Raw genomic sequence first — 24552 nt, 5'->3', positions numbered from 1 at the left:
TATTTACTATCACACGTATTTATAGTTTATTTATTTAATTTTATACGCTGCCCATTTCACCAATAAGGAGTTTTAAAATTAGCTTGTTTGTTTACCATCACGAATATCTATAGTTTATTTACCGTCACACATATTTACAGTTTGTTTATTTATTAAATTTTACACGCTGCCCTTTTCACCAATAAGGAGTTTTAAAATTAGCTACAGTTTATTTACTATCACACATATCGATAGTTTATTTATTTAATTTTATACACTGCCCATTTCACCAATAAGGAGTTTTAAAATTAGCCATAGTTTATTACTATCACACATACCTAGTTTATTTACTGTCACACGGATTTTATTTATTAAATTTTATATGCTGCCCATGTCACCAATAAGCTTTAAAATTAGCTATAGTTTATTTATTATCACACATATTTACACTTTATTTATTACATTTTATACGCTGCCCATTTTACCAATAAGGAGTTTTAAAATTAGCTATAGTTTATTTAAGGGACGCGGTGGCTCAGTGGGTTAGGACGCTGAGCTTGTCGATCAGAAGGTCGGCAGTTTGGCGGGTCGAATCCCGAGGGCCGCGTAACAGAGTGAGCGCCTGTTACTCGTCCCAGCTTCTGCCAACCTAGCAGTTCGAAAGCACGTAAAAATGCAAGTAGAAAAATAGGGACCGCTCCGGTGGGAAGGGAACAGCGTTCTGTGCGCCTTTGGCGTCTAGTCATGCCGGCCACATGACCACGGAGACGTCCTCGGACAAGCGCTGGCTCTTTGGCTTTGAAACGGAGATGAGCACCGGCCCCTAGAGTCAGAAACGACTAGCACGCATGTGCGGGGGAACCTTTACCTTTACCTATAGTTTATTTACTATCACACATATCTATAGTTTATTTACTGTCACAAGTATTTAGTTTATTAAATCTTATATGCTGCCCATGTCACCAATAAGCGTTAAAATTAGCTATAGTTTATTCACTATCACATGTATTTACAGTTTGTTTATTTAAATTTTATATGCTGCCCTTTTCACCAATAAGGAGTTTTAAAATTAGCCAGTTTATTACTATCACACATATCTATAGTTTATTTACTGTCACACAGTTTATTTATTAAATTTTATATGCTGCCCATGTCACCAATAAGCTTTAAAATTAGCTATAGTTTATTTACTATCACACGTATTTACAGTTTGTTTATTAAATTTTATATGCTGCTCATTCCACCAATAAGGAGTTTTAAAATTAAGGTAAAGGTAAAGGTTCCCCCGCACATGCGTGCTAGTCGTTTCCGACTCTAGGGGCCGGTGCTCATCTCCCTTTCAAAGCCGAAGAGCCGGCGCTTGTCCGAGGACGTCTCCATGGTCATGTGGCCGGCATGACTAGACGCCAAAGGCACGCAGAATGCTGTTACCTTCCCACCGTAGTGGTCCCTATTTTCTACTTGCATTTTTACGTGCTTTCGAACTGCTAGGTTGGCAGAAGCTGGGACGAGTAACAGGCGCTCACTCTGCTACGCGGCACTCGGGATTCGACCCCCCCAAACTGCCGACCTTCCGATCGACAAGCTCAGCGTCCTAACCCACTGAGCCACCACGTCCCTTATGTTTTAAAATTAGCTATAGTTTATTTACTATCACACGTATTTAGTTTCCTTCTTTCTTTTTTCTTTCTTTCTTTCTTTCTTTCTTTCTTTCTTTCTTTCTTTCTTTCTTTCTTTCTTTCTTTCTTTCTTTCTTCTTTCTTTCTTTCTTTCTTTCTTTCTTTCTTTCTTTCTTTCTTTCTTTCTTTCTTTTATACGCTGCCCATGTCACCCATGAGGAGTTTTAAAATTAGCTATAGTTTTATTTACTATCACACATATCTATAGTTTATTTACCATCACACGTATTTATAGTTTGCTTATTTATTTATTCAATTTTATATGCTGCCCATTTTACCAAGAAGGCGGCTTTTAAAGTTATCCATAGCTTATTTATTTACTAGCCTGCATCCCTTCTTTCCCACCCACTTGAACCAGCTCTCAGTGGCCTATTAAAATAATTCGTCGCGGAATGCTAAATCGGCATGAGCAGATCACTCAATCTCATCCCAGACGGAATCCTATCCCCCAAAACAGCTCACCTGGCCGAGGATCTCGATGCAGGAGGTGAAGAACTGCCTGGATGGTGGGTGACGCTGCGTTTCATCACACACATATTCCACGATGGCAAAAAACAGGCTGATCCCAATGCGCTGAATCCTCGGGGTGGGCTGAAGTTTATAGATATTTATTAAGCCCCTGTGGCAGGGAAAAAAATCGAGATTTACGAACACGCCAAGCAAAGGACGGAGGATGTTAAATGTTATTCGTTCCTGGACGAGCACCATAAATAAAGTTAGGCGGTCGAAGGGGTAAGATTTAGAGCAGGAAGGACACCCCCGTGGGAACAATTTCTCTATTTGGGTGTCAGTACTGCAGGAGGAGGCGTCCCTTCCTTGCGGATATAGCGATACAGACCTGTCCTTAGGATCAATACTTTTTAAAAATGCGGTTATGAGTTAACTCATGAAGATGGATTTAAAAAGCCAATTTGGGGCTCCTTCCGGATACCTAGATGGCCACAGGTAGTTCTGACTTGTGTTGATTCAATGACCGTTCGAAGCTACAGAAAAGGGATCTTCAAACTTGGCCCTTTTCTGACTGGTGGACTTCAACTCCCAGAATTCCTCAGCCAGCGTCATAAAAGGGGCAAGTTTGAAGACCCCTGACATAATGTGAGGGGGGAAATAATGCTAACTCAGAAAGAACTAAACTGGTGTTTCTCTTATGGCATCACATAAGGCATGGGTCTTCAAACTTGTCCCTTTTATGACTGGTGGACTTCAACTCCCAGAATTCCTCAGTCGGCCATTTTGATGAAACTGCGGGCTTGGATCCAGACCAGGGGTCTTCCAACTTGGCCCTTTTATGACTGGTGGACTTCAACTCCCAGAATTCCTCAGTCGGCCATTTTGATGAAACTGCGGGCTTGGATCCAGACCAGGGGTCTTCCAACTTGGCCCTTTTATGACTGGTGGACTTCAACTCCCAGAATTCCTCAGTCGGCCATTTTGATGAAACTGCGGGCTTGGATCCAGACCAGGGGTCTTCCAACTTGGCCCTTTTATGACTGGTGGACTTCAACTCCCAGAATTCCTCAGTCGGCCATTTTGATGAAACTGCGGGCTTGGATCCAGACCAGGGGTCTTCCAACTTGGCCCTTTTATGACTGGTGGACGTCAACTCCCAGAATCCCTCAGTCGGCCATTTTGATGAAACTGCGGGCTTGGATCCAGACCAGGGGTCTTCAGACCTGGCCCTTTTATGACTGGTGGACTTCCATTGGTGGACTTCCCAGAATTCCTCAGTCAGCTATTTTGATGAAACTGTGGCTTGGATCCAGAGTTCAAACCTGGACCTTTTATGACTGGTGCAATTTTTATTTTAGCATCTGACAATTAGATTTGTTAGGATTCTAGAAATATTGTCCACTTTCTTATTATACAGCATGTATAGTGTATTTTTAAGCTTATGTTTAACCTTGGAGTAAGACGTTTCTTATTATATATCAGGGGTCTTCAAACGTGGCCCTTATATGACTTGGGGACTTCAACTCCCAGAATTCCTCAGCCAGCGTGCCTGGTTGAGGAATTCTGGGAATTGAAGTCTACCAGTCATAAAAGGGCCAAGTTTGAAGACCCCTGCTACAGAGACACTGAAAAAAGAGACTTATGGCCGCTTCTCACACTTAACGACCATTGCAGGATCCCCATGTTCGGGCACTTTATGACGGCTGCAGTGACCTAGGGTCACGTGAATCACGATTTATAAACATCCCAGCTGCGGAATGGTCGATGCGGGGGAAGCTGGATTTGCCTCAGGACCAAAATGATTCATTTAACAACTGCGGCCAAGAAAAGTGGCAAGAAACCAATCTACCACTCTCTTGCTTAAAAGACATAAAGTCTGGGGTCAGTTGTGGTTTGTAAGTCAAGGACTACCTGTGAAATCAAGTTGACGACGTGGCTGACCCGGTTTATGTCCTTCACGCTTTACAACCACAATGGAACGGCTCTATTACAGTCCTAACAGGAGGACCTTTGCGCAACTGTGGGTGGGTGGTGGTGATGTTATAGGTTCTCCTACTCGAGCGGGGGGCTGGACTAGAAGACCTCCAAGGTCCCTTCCCGCTTCTATTCTATTCTATTCTACTTTGTATTGGTTTGAACTGCCTGGATTTCCTGATTTCTCACGCTGGAGGTGAAACTTTCGCCAGCCCCGGTGTTGCCGTGTTCCAGAATCGGACAGACACGCCAGGGGTGGTTCCGCGGCCGAGAGGACAGCAAAACCGCGCCACTCACGTGATGAAGTTCTCCACGTAGACCGCAGCTCCCACCACACTCAGAGGAGGCATCTGAGCAGCCTCGGCCTGCAGGTGCTTCATTTCCTTCTCCAAGACGTCCAGCTGCTGGCGGATGGCTTCGTTTTTGTGTTTGCCCTCAAACTGAGAGGGAGAGAAGGCGTTACTGCGTTCGAGCGACAAGATTGATTCAATGATTAGAGTAAGCCAACGGGCGGTTTATTGTGTTCAGATTGGCCGCCGCGTTCATTTCTGATCCCGGGGGGCAAAAATGGGAGAGTGGAACAGATCCTCCCTTGGGCTTTTCTGTTGAAGGGAAAACAAAAACAAGACCGTTTGTCTGAAATGGTACAGGGCTTCCTGCCTAAGCAGGAGGGTTGGACTAGATGACCTCCAAGGTCCCTTCCAACCTCCTTCTCCTTCTCAGTATCATTGTTATTATAAAACTTTTATTCATAAAACATGAAACTCAGTCAACTGAACACTCAAACTGACTGGCACTAAGGGTTGACACGGGTTGCTGCCAGCATCCTAGGTATCAACCAGGTATCTCCATCATCATCATCATTAATTATTATTATATTATTATTATTATTATTATTATTATTATTATTATTATTATTATTATATTATTATATTATTATTATTATTATTATTATGAAACTTTTATTCATAAAACATGAAACCCAGTCAACTGAACACTCAAACTGACTGGCGCTAATGGTTGACACGGGTTGCTGCCAGCATCCTAGGTATCAACCAGGTATCTCCTTAAAATGTAAGATGTTCCGAGTAGCGCAGTTTTTTCTAGCTTTGCTGGAGTTATTGCAGGAAGCTGCAGTTTCTTGATGTGTTTTGCAAAGTTTTTGGACATAGTTCCCAGGGCCCCGATGACAATGGGTATCACTGTTACGCGTTTCATCCATAATTGTGCAGTTTCGATGGCCAGGTCACGGTACTTCATAATTTTTTCCACTTCTTTTTCTTCGACTCTGGCATCTCCTGGTACAGCGATATCAATCAGCTGTAAATACGCTTCGGTTCTCTACCACTGCATCATCATCATTATTATTATTATTATTATTATTATTATTATTATTATTATTATTATTATTATTATTATTATTATTATTATTATTATTATTATTATCAAAAAGCAAGGGCTTATGGGTAGTCCTCAACTTATGATCGCAACAGAGACCAACGTTTCCATACTTCAGCAAGGTGGTGGCGAAGGGAGTGGTGCCGAATTTTATGACCATTTTTGGCCATCGTTAACAGCAGTCACTGCGGTTGTTAAGCAAATCATGAGGTTGTTAAGTGAATCCTGCTTTCTCCACAGAGTAGGATTGTCAGAAGCGGGCTGGGAAGGCTTCAGGGAACACTCAGAAGACCCCCCACACCATGAGATGTTGCAACCGTCTTAAATACATGGTGGATGCCAAGCACCTGGATTTTGATCATGTGACTATGCGGTCGTAAGTGCGAGGACTGGTTGTTAAGTCACTTTTAATAATAATAATAATAATTTTACTGAAATAGGGAAATGTGGGTTACCTGAAAATTAAGTTTTTTCTTTTTTTTTACTTTTCTTTATATATCATAGGCTATTGATATTCTATTGCAATTAGGTAAAAATTAAAAACAGGATATGGATATGTATAAGTGAAAATATATTGAAAATTCTTCTAATTGATTATGTCACAATTAGAAATGTATTAATTTGATTATGTCAAAACTAAGGGAATCGGAGAGAGAATCTTTGTTTGACACCACTTGAGCTGTTTACAAATAATTTGTTATTTGCAATTGTTTATTTTTATACCCAACCACCGTGTTGCTTCACAAATATCTGAATGTAAAATTTTAAAAATTAAATAAAACTTGTACAAATAATAATAATAGCAACAACAATAATGACACTTATTGATACTTATCATCATCATCATCAATCAGGAAGCTGAGTCCTTTGGATTAAGAGCCTTGGTGGAGCAGTGGGCTAATGCCTCCTTAAGTAACACCAGCTGCCTGCAATTAGTGCAGGTTCGAGTCCCACCAGGCTCAAGGTTGACTCAGCCTTCCATCCTTCCCAGGTAGGTAAAATGAGGACCCAGATTGTTGGGGGCAATTAAGCTGACTTTGTAATAATGCCACTTGGGGTGTGTGTGAAAGCCCTAATAAGCAGGCATATACATAGAATGAAGGCTACTGCTAAGCTTGTAAGCCGCCCTGAGTCTTCGGAGAAGGGCGGGATATAAATGGAATTAAAATAAAAAATAAAATTACGGGCCCTCTAGCCCAATGGCTGCAGAGATTGCAGGACACACACACACCCTTCTCTGCCCCCAAACTCCTGACATTAGAGGGAGGGCAGGTTCAGGAAGAGGAAGGGACTTCTGTTCTCACCTGGATTGTTACATGAGCTGCTCCGTGGCAACTTTTCCCAGATCCCGCCCGACATTCCAGGTGAAGAGTAACTTGTTCTTCTCGGTTGATGTAAAGCTTTGGCAACGTGTCCAGCATCTCGCTACTGAAAGCCACTTGCTGGGATTCCCGAAGCGCGGCCAGTCTACAATTTAACAACAACCAGCCGTGAGCTTGTGCGCCGAGGACATCCCCGTACGTTAGGGGAAATATTAGAGCAATCTTTGCAACCGCTGTACTCATTTGGAATTTGAAACCTGGGGGAAGGGTTCCATTCAAAAGCGGCGCTTCGGAGTTTGCAGGGGTGTTGAATGCCGTTCCTGTCTCATTAAAGCAGCCCTGTTTTTCTCTAGGACAGAGATCCCCAACCTATGGGCCGTGGCCCACTACCAGACGGTGGCTTCTTGGCCGCTAGGCCGTGGAGTAGCTGGGCAGTGCTCACCACCCCCTCGTGCCACCATTGTGCGGGCAGTGGCATTGCCGCTAGTATTGCACGGGCGGCAGTGTTGCCATGAACCTTGCATGGGGGGCAACAGCGCCACGAGCGGCAGGTGGGCGGCGGCGTGCCACATGCAGGCGGTGGCATTTGCACAAACCTTGCAGCACCGCAAGTGGCAGGTGGGCCACAGATCCTTGCGTGGGGGCAGCAGCATGAACTTCGTGCCGCGGCAGCATTGCCGCAGGCCACAGGGCGATGCTCACACGGGGCGGCAGCACAAACCTCGCACCGGGGTGGCATCGTTGCAGCCCACGGCACAAGCCTCACGCTGGTGGTAGCATCGCCACGAGCCTGGCAACAGCAGTGTCACAAGCCTCATACAGACGCTGAGAGCCTCGCGCACATGCAGCCCCGTTTGCATGGCGCATGTGCTTGCAGCCTGTTTGCACACGTGCACGCACGTGTGCCTGCATTCACGTTTGCACCCACGCGCATTACGGCGCCTGCCCCTCCCTCTCCCACTGGGCCACCAATCCAAGAAGGTTGGTGAAGCCTGCTCTAAGATGACACGGCTACCGTCAAAAGCTTCTTGTCAACGCTGCTAACATCGGATGTTCTTGCTTTGATAACATATGAAGATGCAGCCATTTCCCCCTGAACTTGTGCGTTACTTTTAGAGTTAGAATTAGATGATGTTGGGGGGGGAACGCGAGGAGGAAGAAGAATATGTATGGGAATTAGTTAGACATAACGACATCGTAGTAGAGTATTTTCAAGGCTGTTTGAAATAAGAGATGACAAGAAATGGAGGGTTGGAGAACTGGAGGGAAAGCCTGCATTTCAAACTAATTGGAGAATGTGATTTATGACTGTTAATTAGAGGAGGGAATTGTGCTTTGATACTATGTGTTTAGGGGAGAAGAATTCAGATTTCAGATTTCGGCTTCGATTAGGTCAGTGCCGATGCCATGCTACTCGAATAAAGATTCTTTAAGGTAAACAACGCCTCGAAGTTGTTGGAAGAGTTTCATCTGTCGGAACCAGGACACTTCTCACTGCAACGTGGTTGCTGCGATAGGCCTGTCTAATCATAAACCACTCGCTGTCCAATAAGACACCTCCTAGCCAGCCCTGGTGGGAATTCTAAAACGAAAACATTGCAGTGAGCCAGCCACCATTTTTTAATAAATACGATACTTGCCAAGGATGGGGTTTTATTGTTTCTTTACAAGATACACATCTCCTTTTTTTTAAAAAAAAAGAAACATTTTTTTTTAAAGTGAGGTAGGGGAGGGAATGCCTGAACAGATACGCAGAGTCCCAATTTATCTAAACCCGGTCAAAAGGAAGAAAGCGAAGACGACGTCACACAGTAACGGGAATAGTGTGACAGAGTTGGAAGGGACCTTGGAGGTCTTCTAGTCCAACCCCCTGCTCAAGCAGGCGACCTTACACCGTTCCAGAAAAACGGTGGTCCAATCGCTTCTTAAAAGCCTCCAGGGATGGAGCACCCACCGCTTCTGGAGGCAACAGTGAGAACAATTTATCAATGGAATGTCCTGTCTCCAAAAGTAGTGGGTGCTTCATCACTGGAGGTTTGTTTTTTTTTAAAAAAAAGAGATTGGACAACCATTTTGTCTGGAATGGTGTATAAGATCTCCTGCTTGAGCAGGTGGTTGGACTAGAAGACCTTCAAGGTCCCTTCCAGCTCTGTCATAATGTTATTCTGTTGATTGGGTATACTGATTAGGTTGAATCTCTTTTTAATTCCATCCATTACTTCTTCTCCTGCCCTCTGGTGTTTTGATCAATAAATAAATAAATAAACCTTTATTGTCAAAGTACAACATGTGTACATTGAGATTAGCTGAGCCTCCCCCCCGTGCTCTCTCCCCCCAACACACAGTGACAACAAACCCTCCATCCCACCACACCATGTGAACCAACAACACCACACACCGGCCTCCCAAGTCAATTCTGCATAAGATTATGTCCCATTTAAAAGCCTAACAGCCCACGGATAAAAGCTATTTTTCAGCCTGTTGGTACGGCTGGCTATATTCCTATATCTCCTACCGGATGGTAGGAGAGTAAAGAGATACCGTCCAGGGTGTGAGTCATCCCTGAGAATCTTCCTCACTCTTCCAAGGCAACGAGCCCTGGTGAGGTCATCCAGTGGTGTCAGGGGACAGCCCACAATGTCTTGTGCTGTGCTCACTACCCTCTGCAATACTTTCCTATCCGCGGCTGTCAGACCAGCATACCAAACCACAATACCATACGAGAGGACGCTCTCTATGGTAGACCGGTAAAAGAGGGTCATTAGCTGTTGTTCTACCCTGTTCTTCCGCAAGATCCTAAGAAAGGTAAGGTAAGTTAAAGTAAGACAAGACAAGACAAGACAGGACAGGACAGGACAGGACAAGACAAGACAACCTTTATTGTCATTTTAAATTTCAAAAATGAAATTTAGTTGCCCGCTCTCCAAGTGAAACACATACATGACACACACCTAAACATATTATATACAACATATGTATCGACCCACACCCCTACATATACGTAAGAAATAAATATTAAACACTGTCCATGGAAGGCGGAAGCTGGAGAGTTCACTAAGGCTAATGCTGCAAATTTTTGGAGAATAAGTCTACAACCCCCCCCCTTCTGCGAGAGCCCCTCAAATGTTGCAAGACTGCTATCATGTCACCCCTAGTCCGACTGTCTGTACTTAAGGACACCATAACTAAGCAGAGTTCAAAAGAGAGAGAGAGAGAGAGAGAGAAACCAAACACAGCAGAAGAAAAAAAGAAATTCTTACTTCGCGTGCCGTTGAAAGATCCTGAGGTTGGTGCAAGTCAATTCTTTGGCTTCATGTTGGTTTACCAAGCTAGCCGGGGAAATGACGGGCACGGGAGCTTTCATTGGTTGAAGAGACAGAGGGGGCTGAGGCTCATCGTATTTCTTCAGGCTGGTGATAATCCGTTCCTTGGCTGGGGGGGGGGGGAGGAAGAAATGCAAAGCGTTTGTCGACGCTGCTAACATCGGATGTTTTTGCATCGACAACAAAGGGAAATGCAGCCATATTTTTATCTTTTGCTTTTAGAGTTAGATGATGCTGGGAGGAGGGGGAGGTGAATGAGAGCCCAGCTAGACATAACAACACTAAACTTAGCATGAGAATCAAGGTTACTGAGCCCAGAGTCGATAAAGAATTGGCGGGCTGGAGAGCTGGAGAGGAAGCCCGCCCTTCGAGCTAATTGGGGAATGTGATTTATGACTGTTAATTGAAGGAGGGAATTGTGCTTTGATACTATGTGCTCAGAGGGGGGGAACTCAAGATTTTGGCCTCGACTGTGTTAGTGCCGATGCTGTGCTACTCGAATAAAGATTCTTTAAGGTAAACAATGCCTCAAAGTTCTTTTGAAGAGTTCCATTTGTCGGAACCATGCCATTAAACGAACGGCCCCAATTACCAATCTGAGCTACTAATATTCAAACACATTTCAATAAATAAAATACCTAACAAAGGGTCGGTGAAGTCTGTCTGCGCCGGCGAAGCACTTGAGGCAGGGAGGGGTCCCACTCTGACTCGAAACCAGAGGTCTAAGGTTTCCTGGAAATCATGCTGAATCTGCTGAACGTTGACAAATTCCATCCAGAGATCCTTCAAGCCAGCAGCAGGTGGGCAGGAAAAAGCGGCAACAGGGAGAAAGACATTTTTAGTTGCCAGTAAGATCAATTAAAGCACTCAACTTTAATTTCAACCCCACCACCCCCACCCTGCTTGGGGTGGCTGCCAATTAGCAGGGATGCTAAAGGGAATGGAAGCTTTGAGGTCCCCTTGCGCCAGTGCAATCGCACTTCTGCGTAATTCAAAATGATCTGTCAAATCCACAGTGAATCAGAACGGAGGAGCCACTGAGGCCCATTACAAGTAGCCCTTCACTTACAACCGTTCATTTTGTGACTGTTTGAAATTATGTGTGAAATTATGTTTTTTCGGCACTGAAAAAAGTGACTTGTGACCATTTTTCACACTTGTGACCGCTGCAACCTCCCCAGGGTCACGTGATCAAAATTTGGACGCTTGGCAACTGGCATGTGCTTAATGACGTTTGCAGTGCCCCGGGGTCATGTGATCCCCTTTTGTGACCTTCTGACAAGCAAAGAGAGAAGCAACCTAGAACTAAGGAGAAATTTCCTGACAGTCGGAACAATTAACCAGTGGAACCACCTGCCTCCAGAAGCGGTGAATGCTCCAACACCGGACGTTTTTAAGAAGAGACTGGACAGCCACTTGTCTGAAATAGTGCAGGGTTTCCTGCCTGAGCAGGGGGTTGGACTAGATGACCTCCAAGGTCCCTTCCAGCTCTATTCTATTCCAATTAACCAGTGGAACAACCTGCGTCCAGAAGTTGTGACTGCTCCAACACTTAGAGAAACCCAATTAGATAACCTTTATTGTCAATTTTTTTTACTGTGGGCACAATGGCACACATTAAAAATGAAACTTAGTTGTTGCCTCTCAAAGTGTACACATACATAACACACGTTTAAAACATATTATATACAACGTATGTATAGACCTACACCAGGGGTCTTCAAACTTGCCCCTTTTATGACTGGTGGACTTCAACTCCCAGAATTCCTCAGTCGGCCATTTTGATGAAACTGCGGGCTTGGATCCAGACCAGGGGTCTTCAAACTTGGCCCTTTTATGACTGGTGGACTTCAACTCCCAGAATTCCTCAGTCGGCCATTTTAATGAAACTGCGGGCTTGGATCCAGACCAGGGGTCTTCAAATTTGGCCCTTTTATGACTGGTGGACCTCAACTCCCAGAATTCCTCAGCCAGCGTGCCTGGCTGATGAATTCTGGGAGTTAAAGTCCACCAGTCATAAAAGGGCCAAGTTTGAAGACCCCCTGACCTACACTCTTACATATACCTAACGTATAACCAATCCATTCCTTTTTTTACCTGCTGGTTCTGCATGATCTTGGCAAGCCGATGTCCATCGTATTGCTTGGGCAAAGAGGGAATGTAGATGTCCCCTTTCTGGAACCTGTCTTCTTCCAGCCACAGAACAAATGTGGAAAAAAGCCTGAAAACATTTCCAAAATAAGAAGGTCTGAAGCAGGAGATACACAAGTTTCTTCAAACTGTACATACGCCGCAGAATAAAGAAAAAAAAACCAGGCTACATCCCAATTGCTTTCCAAGTATGACATAACCAGTTTCATAAATTATTTGAGCATCAATCATGAAGCTAAGAAGTTCCTCAGAAGCCCGATAGGGGTTCCTCAAGCAAGTTTGTTTGCCTTGTTCACAATGGAATCATGTGACATCCTCAAGGCCAGGGGTCTTCAAACTTGGCAACTTTAAGACTTGTGGACTTCAGCTCCCAGAATTCCTCAGCCAGCTCTGGCTGGCTGAGGAATTCTGGGAGTTGAAGTCCACAAGTCTTAAAGTTGCCAGGTTTGAAGACCCCTGCTGAAGGTTAGATTGGCTTGAGACAATTCAGGGCACATCTGGGTGGATTCTCCATCCAACCTCCATGAATCCATGGATCTTGGACTCCCCATTATTAGCCAAGATCCTTGGAGACACGGCAGTCTAAAGGCCATCCAAGTTTACCTGACAAGGTCCTTGTGAAGCTCCAAGAAAGCCACATAATTGGCCTTGGTGAACCCTTTGGCTGTTGGAGTTTCGCTTCCCCCTGCTGGGCTGTCCAACTGGAGCACTTTGCTAGCCGAATGGTGGAAGTCGGCGGCCTCAGTCAGATGCCGCTTCAGCTCATTCAGCAGGCTAAGATGAGCAGCACCCTGGAAGAATCGCCTCCCGACGCAGCCGTCCTTGGGTAGCCTTCAAAGCAGAAATACTGTCGTTTAGAACAGAGCTCCCCAACCTTTCCGGTGGGAAGGGGAGAAAGAGGGGATGGCTTTGGGGGAGGGGCAGGGCGTGCACGTGAATGAGCACCCGTTACGCAAATGGGGCCCTGAGCACCCACAATTCTCACACGAATGGGCCCCCGAGCACCCGCGACTCTCGCACAAAGGGGGGCCCCAGCACCCGCAAAACTCACACAAATGGGACCCCCCAGCACCCGTGACCCTCACACAAATGGGGTCCTGAGCGCCCGTGACCCTCACACAAATGGGGTCCTGAGCGCCCGTGACCCTCAAATGGGACCCTGAGTGCCCGTGACCCTCACACAAATGAGACCCTGAGCACCCATGACCCTCACACAAATGGAGTCCTGAGCGCCCGTGACCCTCAAATGGGGTCCTGAGCGCCCGTGACCCTCACACAAATGGGACCCCGAGCACCCATGACCCTCACACAAATGGAGTCCTGAGCGCCCGTGACCCTCAAATGGGACCCTGAGGGCCCATGACCCTTGCACGAATGGGACCCTGACCACCCATGACCCTCACACAAATGGAGTCCTGAGCGCCCGTGACCCTCAAATGGCACCCTGAGGGCCCATGACCCTTGCACGAATGGGACCCTGACCACCCATGACCCTCACACAAATGGGGTCCTGAGTGCTGTGACCCTCAAATGGGACCCTGAGCGTACATGACCCTCACACAAATGGGACCCTGAGCGACCATGACCCTCACACAAATGAGGCCCAAAGCAACCGTGACCCTCAAATGGGGCCGAGCACCCATGACCCTCACACAAGTGGGGCCCTGAGCACCCGACCCTCGTACAAATGGGGCCCCGAGTGCCCGTGAAACTCACATGAGTGGGGCCCTGAGCACCTGTGGCCCTCATGCAAATGGGGCCCTGAGCGCCCGTGACCCTTGCACAAGTGGGGCTCCGAGCACCCATGATGCTCATGCGCGCACCAGCCAGTCACTCATGCGGACCGGTTGCAAATAGGCCACGGATCACTAGTTAGGGATCCCTGATTTATAACCAACACAACTTATGTTATATTCCTGGTGTGTAATTCACCACTGGCTTCTATGCCATTTCTTCCCCATTCTTATGTATTTTTTAAAAAAAATCTACATATATTTTGAAATATATACACTTTAATGACAGTTGGGTGGGGCTCTCTAGGATATATGGAGACCTTTTCTACAGGTATTTTATTTAGATTCCTTTAGATTTTTGTATCCCGCCTTTATTGTTTTGATAAATAACTCAAGGCAGCAAGCATATCTAATGCACTTTCCTCCTATTTTCCCCAGTTAGGCTGAGAGGGACTAGGCCAGGGGTTAGGGTTAGGCCCCTTCATGACTCGTGGACTTCAACTCCCAGAATTCCTGAGCCAGCCCTGCTGAGGGGAAAGGGAGAGGTTTCCAAGCTGAGCCATGCTGGCTGAGGAATTCTGGGAGTTGAAGTCCACCAGTCATGAAGGGACCATCGTTCCCCCATGCTGGCTGAGGAATTCTGCGAGTTGAAGTTCACGAATCATGAAGGGCCCATAGTTCCCCCATGCTGGCTGAGGAATTCTGGGAGTTGAAGTCCACCAGTCATGAAAGGGCCATAGTTCCCCCATGCTGGCTGAGGAATTCTGGGAGTTGAAGTCCACCTCATGAAGGGGTCATAGTTCCCCCATGCTGGCTCAGGAATTCTGGGAGTTGAAGTCCACCAGTCATGAAGGGGTCATAGTTCCCCCATGCTGGCTCAGGAATTCTGGGAGTTGAAGTCCACGAGTCGTAAAAGAGCCAAGGTTGCCTACCCCTGAACTAGACCAAAGTCACCCAGCTGGCTTTCATGTCTAAGGCGGGACTAGAACTCAGTCTTCTGGTGACTGGCCCAAAGTCAATAAGCTGGCTTTGATGCCCAAGGTGGCACTAGAACTCACTGTCTCCTGGTTTCCATCCTGGTGCCTTAACCACTAGGCCAAAGAGTCTGTCCACTCTTAAAACTAGACTAGACCATTTGATCACGGGGCTACCGACATTGAAAACAACTCACACCGTTCCGCAAAGTCCCCCATCGTTGACCAACGGTAACTCACCCATCCTGTAATCCCGGGCGCTGTAAATAGAGAAGGAAGAATTTTTGGCAAATAAGCGGTAGGAGAGGGTGATCCACCGGAGTGCTCAGGACTTGATGAGCCCACCGGTAAATCAGCAGGCGCTGAAGAGAAGGCACCACCGGGAGCTTCAGCTGGGTCTGAGCATTCTGTGGGAGGGAGGGAGGGGAAGGGAGGGAAGAAGGAAGGGATGGGAGAGAGGAAAGCAAGGATGGAAAGAAGGGAAAGAGGGAGGAAGAAAAGAAAGGAGAATGGAAGGGAGAGAGGAAGGATAGGATGGAGGGGAGGAAGGCAGGGAGGAAAGACGATGGATGGAAGGAAGGAAGGAGAAAAGAAGGGAGGCAGGGACGGAGGGAAGGAAGGAAAGAAAAAGGGAGGGAGGGAGGAAGGAAGGAAGGAAGGAGAGAGGGAGGAGAGGGGAGGGAGGAAAGGAAGGAAGGAAGGAAGGAAGGAGGGAGGGAGGGAGGAAGGAAGGAAGGAAGGAGAGAGGAAGGAGAGGGGAGGGAGGGAGGGAGGGAGGAAGGAAGGAAGGAAGGAAGGAGAGAGGAAGGAGAAGGGAGGGAGGGAGGGAGGGAGGGAGGAAAGGAAGGAAGGAAGGAGGGAGGGAGGGAGGGAGGGAGGAAGGAAGGAAGGAAGGAAGGAAGGAAGGAGAGAAAGAGAGGGAGGGAGGGAGGGAAGGAAGGAAGGAAGGAAGGAAGGAAGGAAGGAAGGAAGGAAGGAAGGAAGGAAGGAAGGGAGGGAGGGAGGGAGAGGGTTAGATGGTCTCCAGTAATGGATTCATTCATTTTTATATAACATTTAATTCCCAGAGCTTCATTGTTCTGAAGCATTGCCAAAACAGAGTTACAGTACAATTATTTAAAAACGTTTACCTATTTGGTATAAATGTAAGATGCCAAGAACGTATTGGGATCAGATATGTTTCCTGGCTGAGCAGGGGATTGGAGCAGACGACCTCCAAGGTCCCTCCAACTACTACTTCTAGTTCTACTCCTACTCCTACTCCTCTCCATAAATACCTCTCTCTTCTAGCCCTGAGGATGTTTCCTACTTTGGGTCCTGAAACGTCTGCAAGAAAACAGCCATGCTGAGGGAGCACCAAGGAGCCCTCGCGTCAACCCTGAGCTACAAATGTTCTCTTTTATCAACGCCTCACATTCACCAGGCAAAGCCTCTATTCTGAGAGACGCCACAGAAATGGAAGAATCATTTTCTGATTTACCTTCAGAGCCTGGTCAGGCGAAACAGAACTGGTAACCAACTCCCTCACCACGACTCTACGGAGCTGGGAATCCTCTTCGAATATGGACTCCATGTTCAGAACGCTCCACGCAAACCAAACCTGTTCAGTCAGAAAGACCCACGGGCCTGTTTGTTGATTTATGAAAATTGATACGGCCACCCAACTCGCTTCCAGGCAGCTTACGAGGACGACAGCCCAGTACGAACAGCAACAAAAGCAGTTACACCTATTCCACCCACCCACCCACCCCCAATTCCCTGATGACAGCAACCAAATGAGCCATTTGACGGGTTCCATCACACTCTGGGGCCAGGTGGAAAAACCAGGTTCTTCAGCGCTTTGGGAAAGTGTGTCAAAGTGGCGGGGTGGGGTGATGTTATCTCCCTAGAGATGATTTTCCAGAGGGAATCAGCCACCAGGATGAAGGTCCTTCTTCTTGGACCCATTAGATCAGAGGTCCCCAACCTTTGGGGCACCAGGGATCACCGGTTCCGTGGAGAGGTTTTTCCGCAGACCGGAGGGTGCGTGGTTTTGTGTGCTGCCTGCATCCTGCGGATGGGGCTTTGCTTGTTTGTGCGGACCAGTTGCTGGCATGCCGTGGCCCGGTACCGGTCCACAGACCGGGGGTTGGTGACCTCTGCATTAGAGAGATCTCCTAAGGCAGGGCTAGGCAACCTTGGCCCTTTTATGATTGGTGGACTTCAACTCCCAGAATCCCTCAGTCGGCCTTGCTGAGGGGAAAGGGAGAGGTTTCCAAGCTGAGCCAGGCTGGCTCAGGAATTCTGGGAGTTGAAGTCCACGAGTCATGAAGGGGCCATAGTTCCCCCACGCTGGCTCAGGAATTCTGGGAGTTGAAGTCCACCAGTCATAAAAGAGCCAAGGTTGCCTACCCCTGTCCTCAGGAGACAGGACTTGGAGCATTCGCTGCCTCCCCATTCTAGGAGAAAGCACCACAGTGCCTCCTCCTCCATGTGATCTTGGAAGACCATCTTAAGTCAATGGAGGAAGATGGTTTCATGGGAAGCTAAGAACTATCAGGTGCAACTAACCAGGAGCAGGAGTTGAGTTCAAAGCACTTAGAAGCTCTATACCCTGCCACCTATACCCAAAAATCTGATCTACTAACGGTCAAGGCAAATTGGCCCTAGGTAAGAGTCGCCGGAATTCACCGCGGCTGTAAGGGCCTGCCCTAGCTGGTCCCTCGGGAAAGCAAAACTCTTTGACTCCAAAGAACTTTGAACGAGAGATAGTTGGAAGCAGAGAATGCAGACAAGTCAGCCGGAGTCTGATGGTCCTGCCCAAAGGGCAAAGCGATTCCTTCATTTCCCCAAAACCCAACATCCCAGACCCATCCTGATCAGTCCACTGGCAGCCAATATGATGCCACAGGGTGGTTTTGAGAACGCTGAGGTGCCGGGTAGGTAACAGATCACCCTCGGGGCACGACGGCCTTGGAACCAGGCTGGAACCAGCTAAGGAGGAGTCTTCTGCTTCTTCTCCGAAGACAATCCCCCTCCCTAATTCCCAAGCAGTTACAGCAAAAGAGAAAGTATGGGAAGAAGGCTAAAAGCATCCGTCACCCCTCCCTCCAACAGAATGGCAGGGCACCTGCATGGTGGACCTGACAGTGGCCTGGACTTGGGTCTCTTAGTGGTTGCATAAGGATGCTGTTGTGATTCCGTGCCAGCCTGTGATCCTGGCCGCTGAGTCCGGGGAATCAGAGGAGGAGGAGGAGGGGCCTGAGGAGCCATCAGAGTCGGAGGAAGGCTCTGATGAGCTACAGGACTTACAAAGTGAGGAAGAACCTGGCCCCTCCACTTGTGCTCAGGGTGAGACCCAGCTGTGCTGGGAAGCTGAGTCAGAATTTGAGGATGCACAGCTGGAGGACATTATAGACACTCGTAAACGCAGACAGGCCACACGAGTAGGACAGAGGGAGGCAATGGGGCGACTCCAAGGGAGGAGAAGACACTGAGAAGCCACGCCTTGGGGGCCGCATAACAAAAAGGGGATGTGTGGGCAGGGCTGGTTGCTGGAGGCAACCATTTGCGAAGGACTCAACTTTCATGGGATCATGTTTTGTTTGCTTTGCCGGTGAACTATTTCCTGTTTGACTTGTGCTCCGTTTTGTTTTGAGCAACTCTCCGTTGGAAAACGTGTTCTGTTGCTTTTGCTTTTGGGACAATTTAGCAGGTCTGTAACTCAAATAAAAGGGGTTGGTTTTCCAGCCTCCTTATTATTTATTTATTATTTATTTATTTAATTGATTTATTCCCGAAGGACTTAGGGCGGTTTACAGGGCGAATTAAACAATACAAATAAATAAAATTAAAATAGAATTAAATTAAGACTAGCCCACAATTAAAACAAATTAAAATTTAAAATTTAAAATTAAATTAAAACCCCCTCAGTCCAGGCCAGAAAGATCAAATAACCAAGTTTTCAGGTCCCGGCGAAACGAGCGAAGGTCCAGGGCAGTCCGAAGTTCCACCGGCAGTTCATTCCATAGGGCAGGCGCGCCCACAGAGAACGCCCTCCCCCTTGGAATCACCCGCCGGCATTCCCTAACCAGCGGAACCCTAAGGAGGCCCTCCCTGTGGGAGTGCACAGGACGATTTTATTTATTTATTTTTATTTTTATTCCATTTATATCCCGCCCTTCTCCAAAGACTCAGGGCGGCTTACAAACTTAGCAGTAGCCTTCATTCTATGTATATGCCTGCTTATTAGGGCTTTCACACACACCCCAAGCGGCATTATTACAAAGTCAGCTTATTGCCCCCAACAATCTGGGTCCTCATTTTACCTACCTGGGAAGGATGGAAGGCTGAGTCAACCTTGAGCCTGGTGGGACGCGAACCTGCACTAATTGCAGGCAGCAGTGGGCTAATGCTGGCAGCAGGTGCTCCCTGAGATAATCTGGACCGATGCCATTTAGGGCTTTATAGGTCATCACCAGCACCTTGAATTATTAAAAGGGGAGTTTGTCTTTGTGAAGTAATAAAGATGTACGCAGGCGGTGCCACCCGGTCATCCGCTACAACAGAGGCCCCCAAACGTTTGGGCACCAGGGATCACCGGTTCCGTGGAGAGGTTATTTGTATACTACCTGCATCTCACGGATGGGGCTTTGCGTGTTTGTGCAGACTGGTTTTGGGCATGCTGCGGCCCGGTAGCAGTCCACGGCCCAGGGGTTGGAGACCCCTGTCCTGCAAGAGCGTTCCATAAACTTCAAGCTAACTTTAGCATTTCAACTCTTACCTGTGTGGGGTTAGCATTTCCCTCAATGAAGGAAGGTGTGATGTTGCCTGCCACAATCCAGCTGACCAAGGAAGACAGCAGCCCTTTGTCACTGTGATAGCCCAGAGCATTCTGGGAGATTTGAGGAAAAGAGAGGACAGTTGGGTGAGATAAAGCCGCCTCATTATAGGGTCCTTCCATAACAATGGAACCTAAGCAACTTGATTTATCTATCTATCTATCACATTTAGAAGACATCCATCTCCTTCGTGGAGAGACCCCTGGACGGGGTACAAATAAAAGGTTAGCAGCACCAAAATGCAATATAAACATTTAAAATAGGGCAAGAATAGTTAAAAATGTGACATTAAAAGTTAATTAAAAGGCAGGCAGAATGCTAACTGTACTCCTCTTTGAGCTTCAAGCAAGATGCCAGAGCCAGACTTTAGGTATTTTCAAAAAGCCAAGGAACCGGGGGCCCACATCCCCCCACCCTGGGGGAGTATAATCCAAAGGAGGGGGGAATGACAAAGAAGGCTCTCTTCCTGGACCCCACCAACCAGAATTCTTTAACTGACAAGGTCCACCATATATCTTCCCTATATACGAGGGGAGACATGATAGCAGTTTTCCAGTATCTCAGGGGCTGCCCCAAAGAAGAGGGAGTCAAGCTATTCTCCAAAGTGCCTGAAGGCAGGACAAGAAGCAATGGATGGAAACTAGTCAAGGAGAGAAGCAACCTAGAATTAAGGAGAAATTTCCTGACAGCGGCAACAATTAACCAGTGGAACAACCTGCCTCCAGAAGCGGTGAATGCTCCAACACCGGAGATTTTTAAGAAGAGACTGGACAGGCATTTGTCTGAAATGGTATAGCGTTTCCTGCCTGAGCAGGGAATTGGACTAGATGGCTTCCAATGTCCCTTCCAGATCTATTCCATTCCATTCCATTCCATTCTGTATATTCTGTTCTATTCTATTCTATTCTATTCTATTCCATTCCATATTTCCTATTCCATTCCATTCAATTCCATATTTCCTATTCCATTCCATATTTCCTATTCCATTCCATATTTCCTATTTTATTCCATCCCATTCCATATTTCCTATTCCATTCCATTCAATTCCATATTTCCTATTCCATTCCATTCCATATTTCCTATTCCATTCTATTCCATATTTCCTATTCCATTCCATTCCATATTTCCTATTCCATTCCATTCTATCGATGTTTAAGAGGTGAAAGTGATATTCATCAAACCTAGGGAACTACGTCCTTTCCCAGGCTGGTTTCCGTTTCACTCCAAAAGGCCTCGCTTCCAAGAACAGGAGAACAAGACTGCCACCAAAACGAGACTGCTAGCGGCTCAGAGAAGAACTGGGAAAACCCCACTCTTGGGCATCACCGTTTTATCAGGGTCGGAAATCACAACAAGCCTATTCACGGCTGGAAACCTCCGCGGGACGGTCAGCCAGGAGGAAGAGCCGTGTACCTTGTGCTGCTGGTAGAGCAACTTCTGCACGCAGTCCTCCTGGTTGAACTGAAATGCAGCCTGGCACAGACCATCCATCAGCTCGAGGACGGCTCTCTCCTTGTGCCACAGTGGCTGGCTGGTCAGGAGCTGGACCCAGAATTCGAACACGGCAGCCGGGCCGATTCCGCCAGGGTGGCTGCTTATAAAAATGTGGCCCTGTCGAAAGAAAAGCAGAGAGGGCGATTATTGGGGTGGAAGATCCGAGGCCGACACAGGTTGTCCTCGAATCGCGGCCACAGTTGAGCGTATAAGGTTTCCTGCCTGAGCAGGGGGTTGGACTAGATGACCTCCAAGGTCCCTTTCAACTTATTATTATTATTATTATTATTATTATTATTATTATTATTATTATTATTATTATTATTATTATTATTATTATTATTATTAGAGCCACGCCCCCATTTTATCTGGTTAAGCAAAGCGGTGAATGCTCCAAGGCTGGAGGTTTTTAAGAAGAGACTGGACAGCTATTGGTCTGAAATGGGGTAGGGCCGTGGTGGCGAACCTAGGCACGCGTGCCACAGGTGGCACGCAGAGCCCTCTCTGTGGGCACTACCTGCTGTCGCCCCAGTCCTAGGTCTTCAGCTGGGTTTTACAAAACCTTTTCGCTTTAGGCCTCCGCCGCCGTGTGCAAACAAAAAGGTTCAATCAATCAATTGATTTCAAATTCTCACAGGAAAAAAAAGATCTTGCAAAGTTGGAATTGATTGATTGAACTTTTTAGTCCCACCCAGCCGGCCGTTACCACTGCAGCCACACTCACCCAATGGGCCACGCCCACCCAATGGGCCACGCCCACCCGGCACCCGATGATACGTAAGTGGGTTTTGCGTTGCAGTTTAGGCACTCGGTCTCTAAAAGGTTTGCCATCACTGGTGTAGGGTTTCCTGCCTGAGCAGGGGGTTGGACTAGATGACCTCCAAGGTCCCTTCCAATTATTATTATAAATTATATTAAATTATATTAAATTAAATTAAATTAAATTAAATTAAATTAAATTAAATTAAATTAAATAAATTAAATTATTATTATTATTATTATTGTTGTTGTTGTTGTTGTTGTTGTTGTTGTTATTATTATTATTGCAGAGAAGCAACCTGGAACTAAGGAGGAACTTCCTGACAGTGAGGACAATTAACCAGTGGAACCACCTGCCTCCAGAAGCTGTGAATGCTCCAACACTGGAAGTTTTTAAGAAGAGACTGGACAGCCATTTGTCTGAAATGGTGTAAGGTTCCCTGCCTGAGCAGGACCTCCCTCCCAGTTGTTGTTGTTGTTATATCACTGTTGCTAAGGGGATTAGGCACTCATTAAGCGTAACATGGCTTCCCCCACTGACTTTGCTACCAGAAGCTCCCTGCTGCCAACGTCATAAATACATGCTGGCTTGGAGTTATGGGGAGACTACAACAGCCCTTAAGTATAAGAACTGGCCCTACGTCCGTGCTTACGACCTGGATTGCCTGCCTGGTTAAGTGTATCGCTGCCGTTGTTAAGTTAGCAACATGGTGGTTAAGTGACTCGGATGTCCCCCATTTGACTTCGCTTGTCGGAAAGTCACAAAAGGGGATCATGTGACCCACCGGGACACACTGCAACCGTCATAAATGTGAGCCGGTTGCCAAGCGTCTGAATTTTGATCACGTAACCACGGGGATGCTGCAATGGGAGTTAAGTGCGGAAACGGTCATAAGTCACTTTTTCCAGTGCCATTCGCATGGGCTAAACGAGGCTCCACACAACTTAAACGGGGCACCGTGCAGCCTAAACAGGGCGCCGTGCTGCAAAAACGGGGCGCCGCGCAACCTAAACGGGGCACCCCGTGGCAAAAACGGGCCGGCGCTGGTGCCCACACGGTGAAAATGGGACAAGGCTAGTGAGTGTCACGTGGGCACTGGCACTGCCCCGTCTGCATTGCGTGTGTGCTTGCCGCTGCCTCGCTTGCGCGTACGTGCGCGTAAAATGCTTCCCCTTCCCCTCTGCCCCGGTCCGCCCACTGAGAAGGGATGGGAACCTCTGTTTTATCGGATCCCAGTCCTCGTGTCTGATTGGAACCAGAATAAGGGTCTTCAGGGACCTCCGATGCGCATCTATCTCCTGACCTGAATCATGGAGTTCAACAGCTTCACGTTTTTGCCGTAACTCGTCCCAGTCAAATGCTGAGTCACCCTGTGGGTCATCTGCTGAGTCATCCCTTGGGGAACGCCACTGTCCAGCTGAAGGAACTGGTGGAAGAAGGAGAGAAACCTAGGGAAGCCACAAACAAGTTGGCCGTCTAGTTATCCGATCAATGGCAGAAGCTTCCCGATTCATAGCCCAGCCGAAATCCTCCCTCCATCGTAGCGCGAGAAGAGCAACGGCTATAGAATGAGAGCAGCAATATAGAAGACATCCCAAAGGTGCTATTTTTTTCAGGAGGCAACTGGACTTTCTTTGTTTTTCTTGGAAGACATTTCGCTTCTCATTCAAGAAGCTTCTTCAGCTCTGGCTGGATGGTGGGGAAATGGAAGGATTTATATTCTTTGCAGTCATCTGGTCATTAGTACTCTTCCTGAGAATCGTGGAGGCCGCTTGGAGGCTTATCTGCATCCTCAGGGTCACCTGAGTGGTGCAAACAGGTGGGGTGCCTTCTTGGGACTGTGGAAAGGACTTTGTTGTGGACTGGAGATAGATGGTGTTGTATCCCTGCCCCTCTGTTCAATTTTGACCTAGATGGCCTCTGGGACCCCTTTGAAACCGGAGGTCCTCTCCGTCCAGAATGTGGACTTTGCTGTCTTCGAAAGAGCGACCTTTGTCTTTTAAATGCAGATGGACTGCTGACTCTTGTCCTGATGGGCTTGAACTCCTGTGTTGTGCCCACAGGGAGGGTCTTCTCAGGGTTCCGCCGGTGAGAGATTGCCGGCGGGTGACACCCAGGGATAGGGCCTTCTCAGTGGGAGCGCCTGCCCTCTGGAACCAGCTGCCGGTGGAGCTGAGGACTGCTCCCGACCTCCGATCATTCCGCCGGGGCCTGAAGACCTGGCTCTTTGAGCTCTCGGGCCCAGGCTGAGGAGAAAATTTTAACTGGGGTTTTTAGTGTACAGGGTGAATTTAATGCTTTTTAACTGGTTTTAACTTTTGTATGTTTTGATTTTTAATTCCCTGTAAACCGCCCTGAGTCCTCAGGGAAAGGGCGGTATACAAATGCAACTAAATAAATAAATAAACAAATATAAATCCTTCCATTTCCCCACTATCCAGTCAGAGCTGAAGAAGCTTCTTGGGATGAGAAGCAAAACTTCTTCAAAGAAAAAA

General features: G+C 47.2%; 1 protein-coding gene across 1 annotated transcript in view; it reads right to left on the bottom strand.

Annotated features, from left to right (window-relative positions):
* The window catches only part of EPG5 (ectopic P-granules 5 autophagy tethering factor), an 83833-nt gene that overhangs the window by 28543 nt on the left and 30738 nt on the right, over window positions 1-24552 (bottom strand). The window contains exons 13-24 of the mRNA XM_081316317.1: window positions 23361-23505; window positions 21217-21414; window positions 19746-19856; window positions 16464-16583; window positions 15224-15390; window positions 12880-13107; window positions 12223-12346; window positions 10764-10908; window positions 10063-10234; window positions 6785-6947; window positions 4380-4522; window positions 2121-2277 (exon numbers count right to left, since the gene is read on the bottom strand). Of these exons, the coding sequence (XP_081172443.1) occupies window positions 2121-2277; window positions 4380-4522; window positions 6785-6947; window positions 10063-10234; window positions 10764-10908; window positions 12223-12346; window positions 12880-13107; window positions 15224-15390; window positions 16464-16583; window positions 19746-19856; window positions 21217-21414; window positions 23361-23505 (1873 nt within the window). The remainder of the gene's footprint in view (window positions 1-2120; window positions 2278-4379; window positions 4523-6784; window positions 6948-10062; window positions 10235-10763; window positions 10909-12222; window positions 12347-12879; window positions 13108-15223; window positions 15391-16463; window positions 16584-19745; window positions 19857-21216; window positions 21415-23360; window positions 23506-24552) is intronic.

Source organism: Vipera berus (assembly GCF_964194415.1).
Source record: "Vipera berus genome assembly, chromosome: 2".
NCBI lineage: Eukaryota > Metazoa > Chordata > Lepidosauria > Squamata > Viperidae > Vipera > Vipera berus.
Note: the sequence above shows the minus strand (reverse complement) of the source record. Positions and strands in the feature narration are given on the sequence as shown.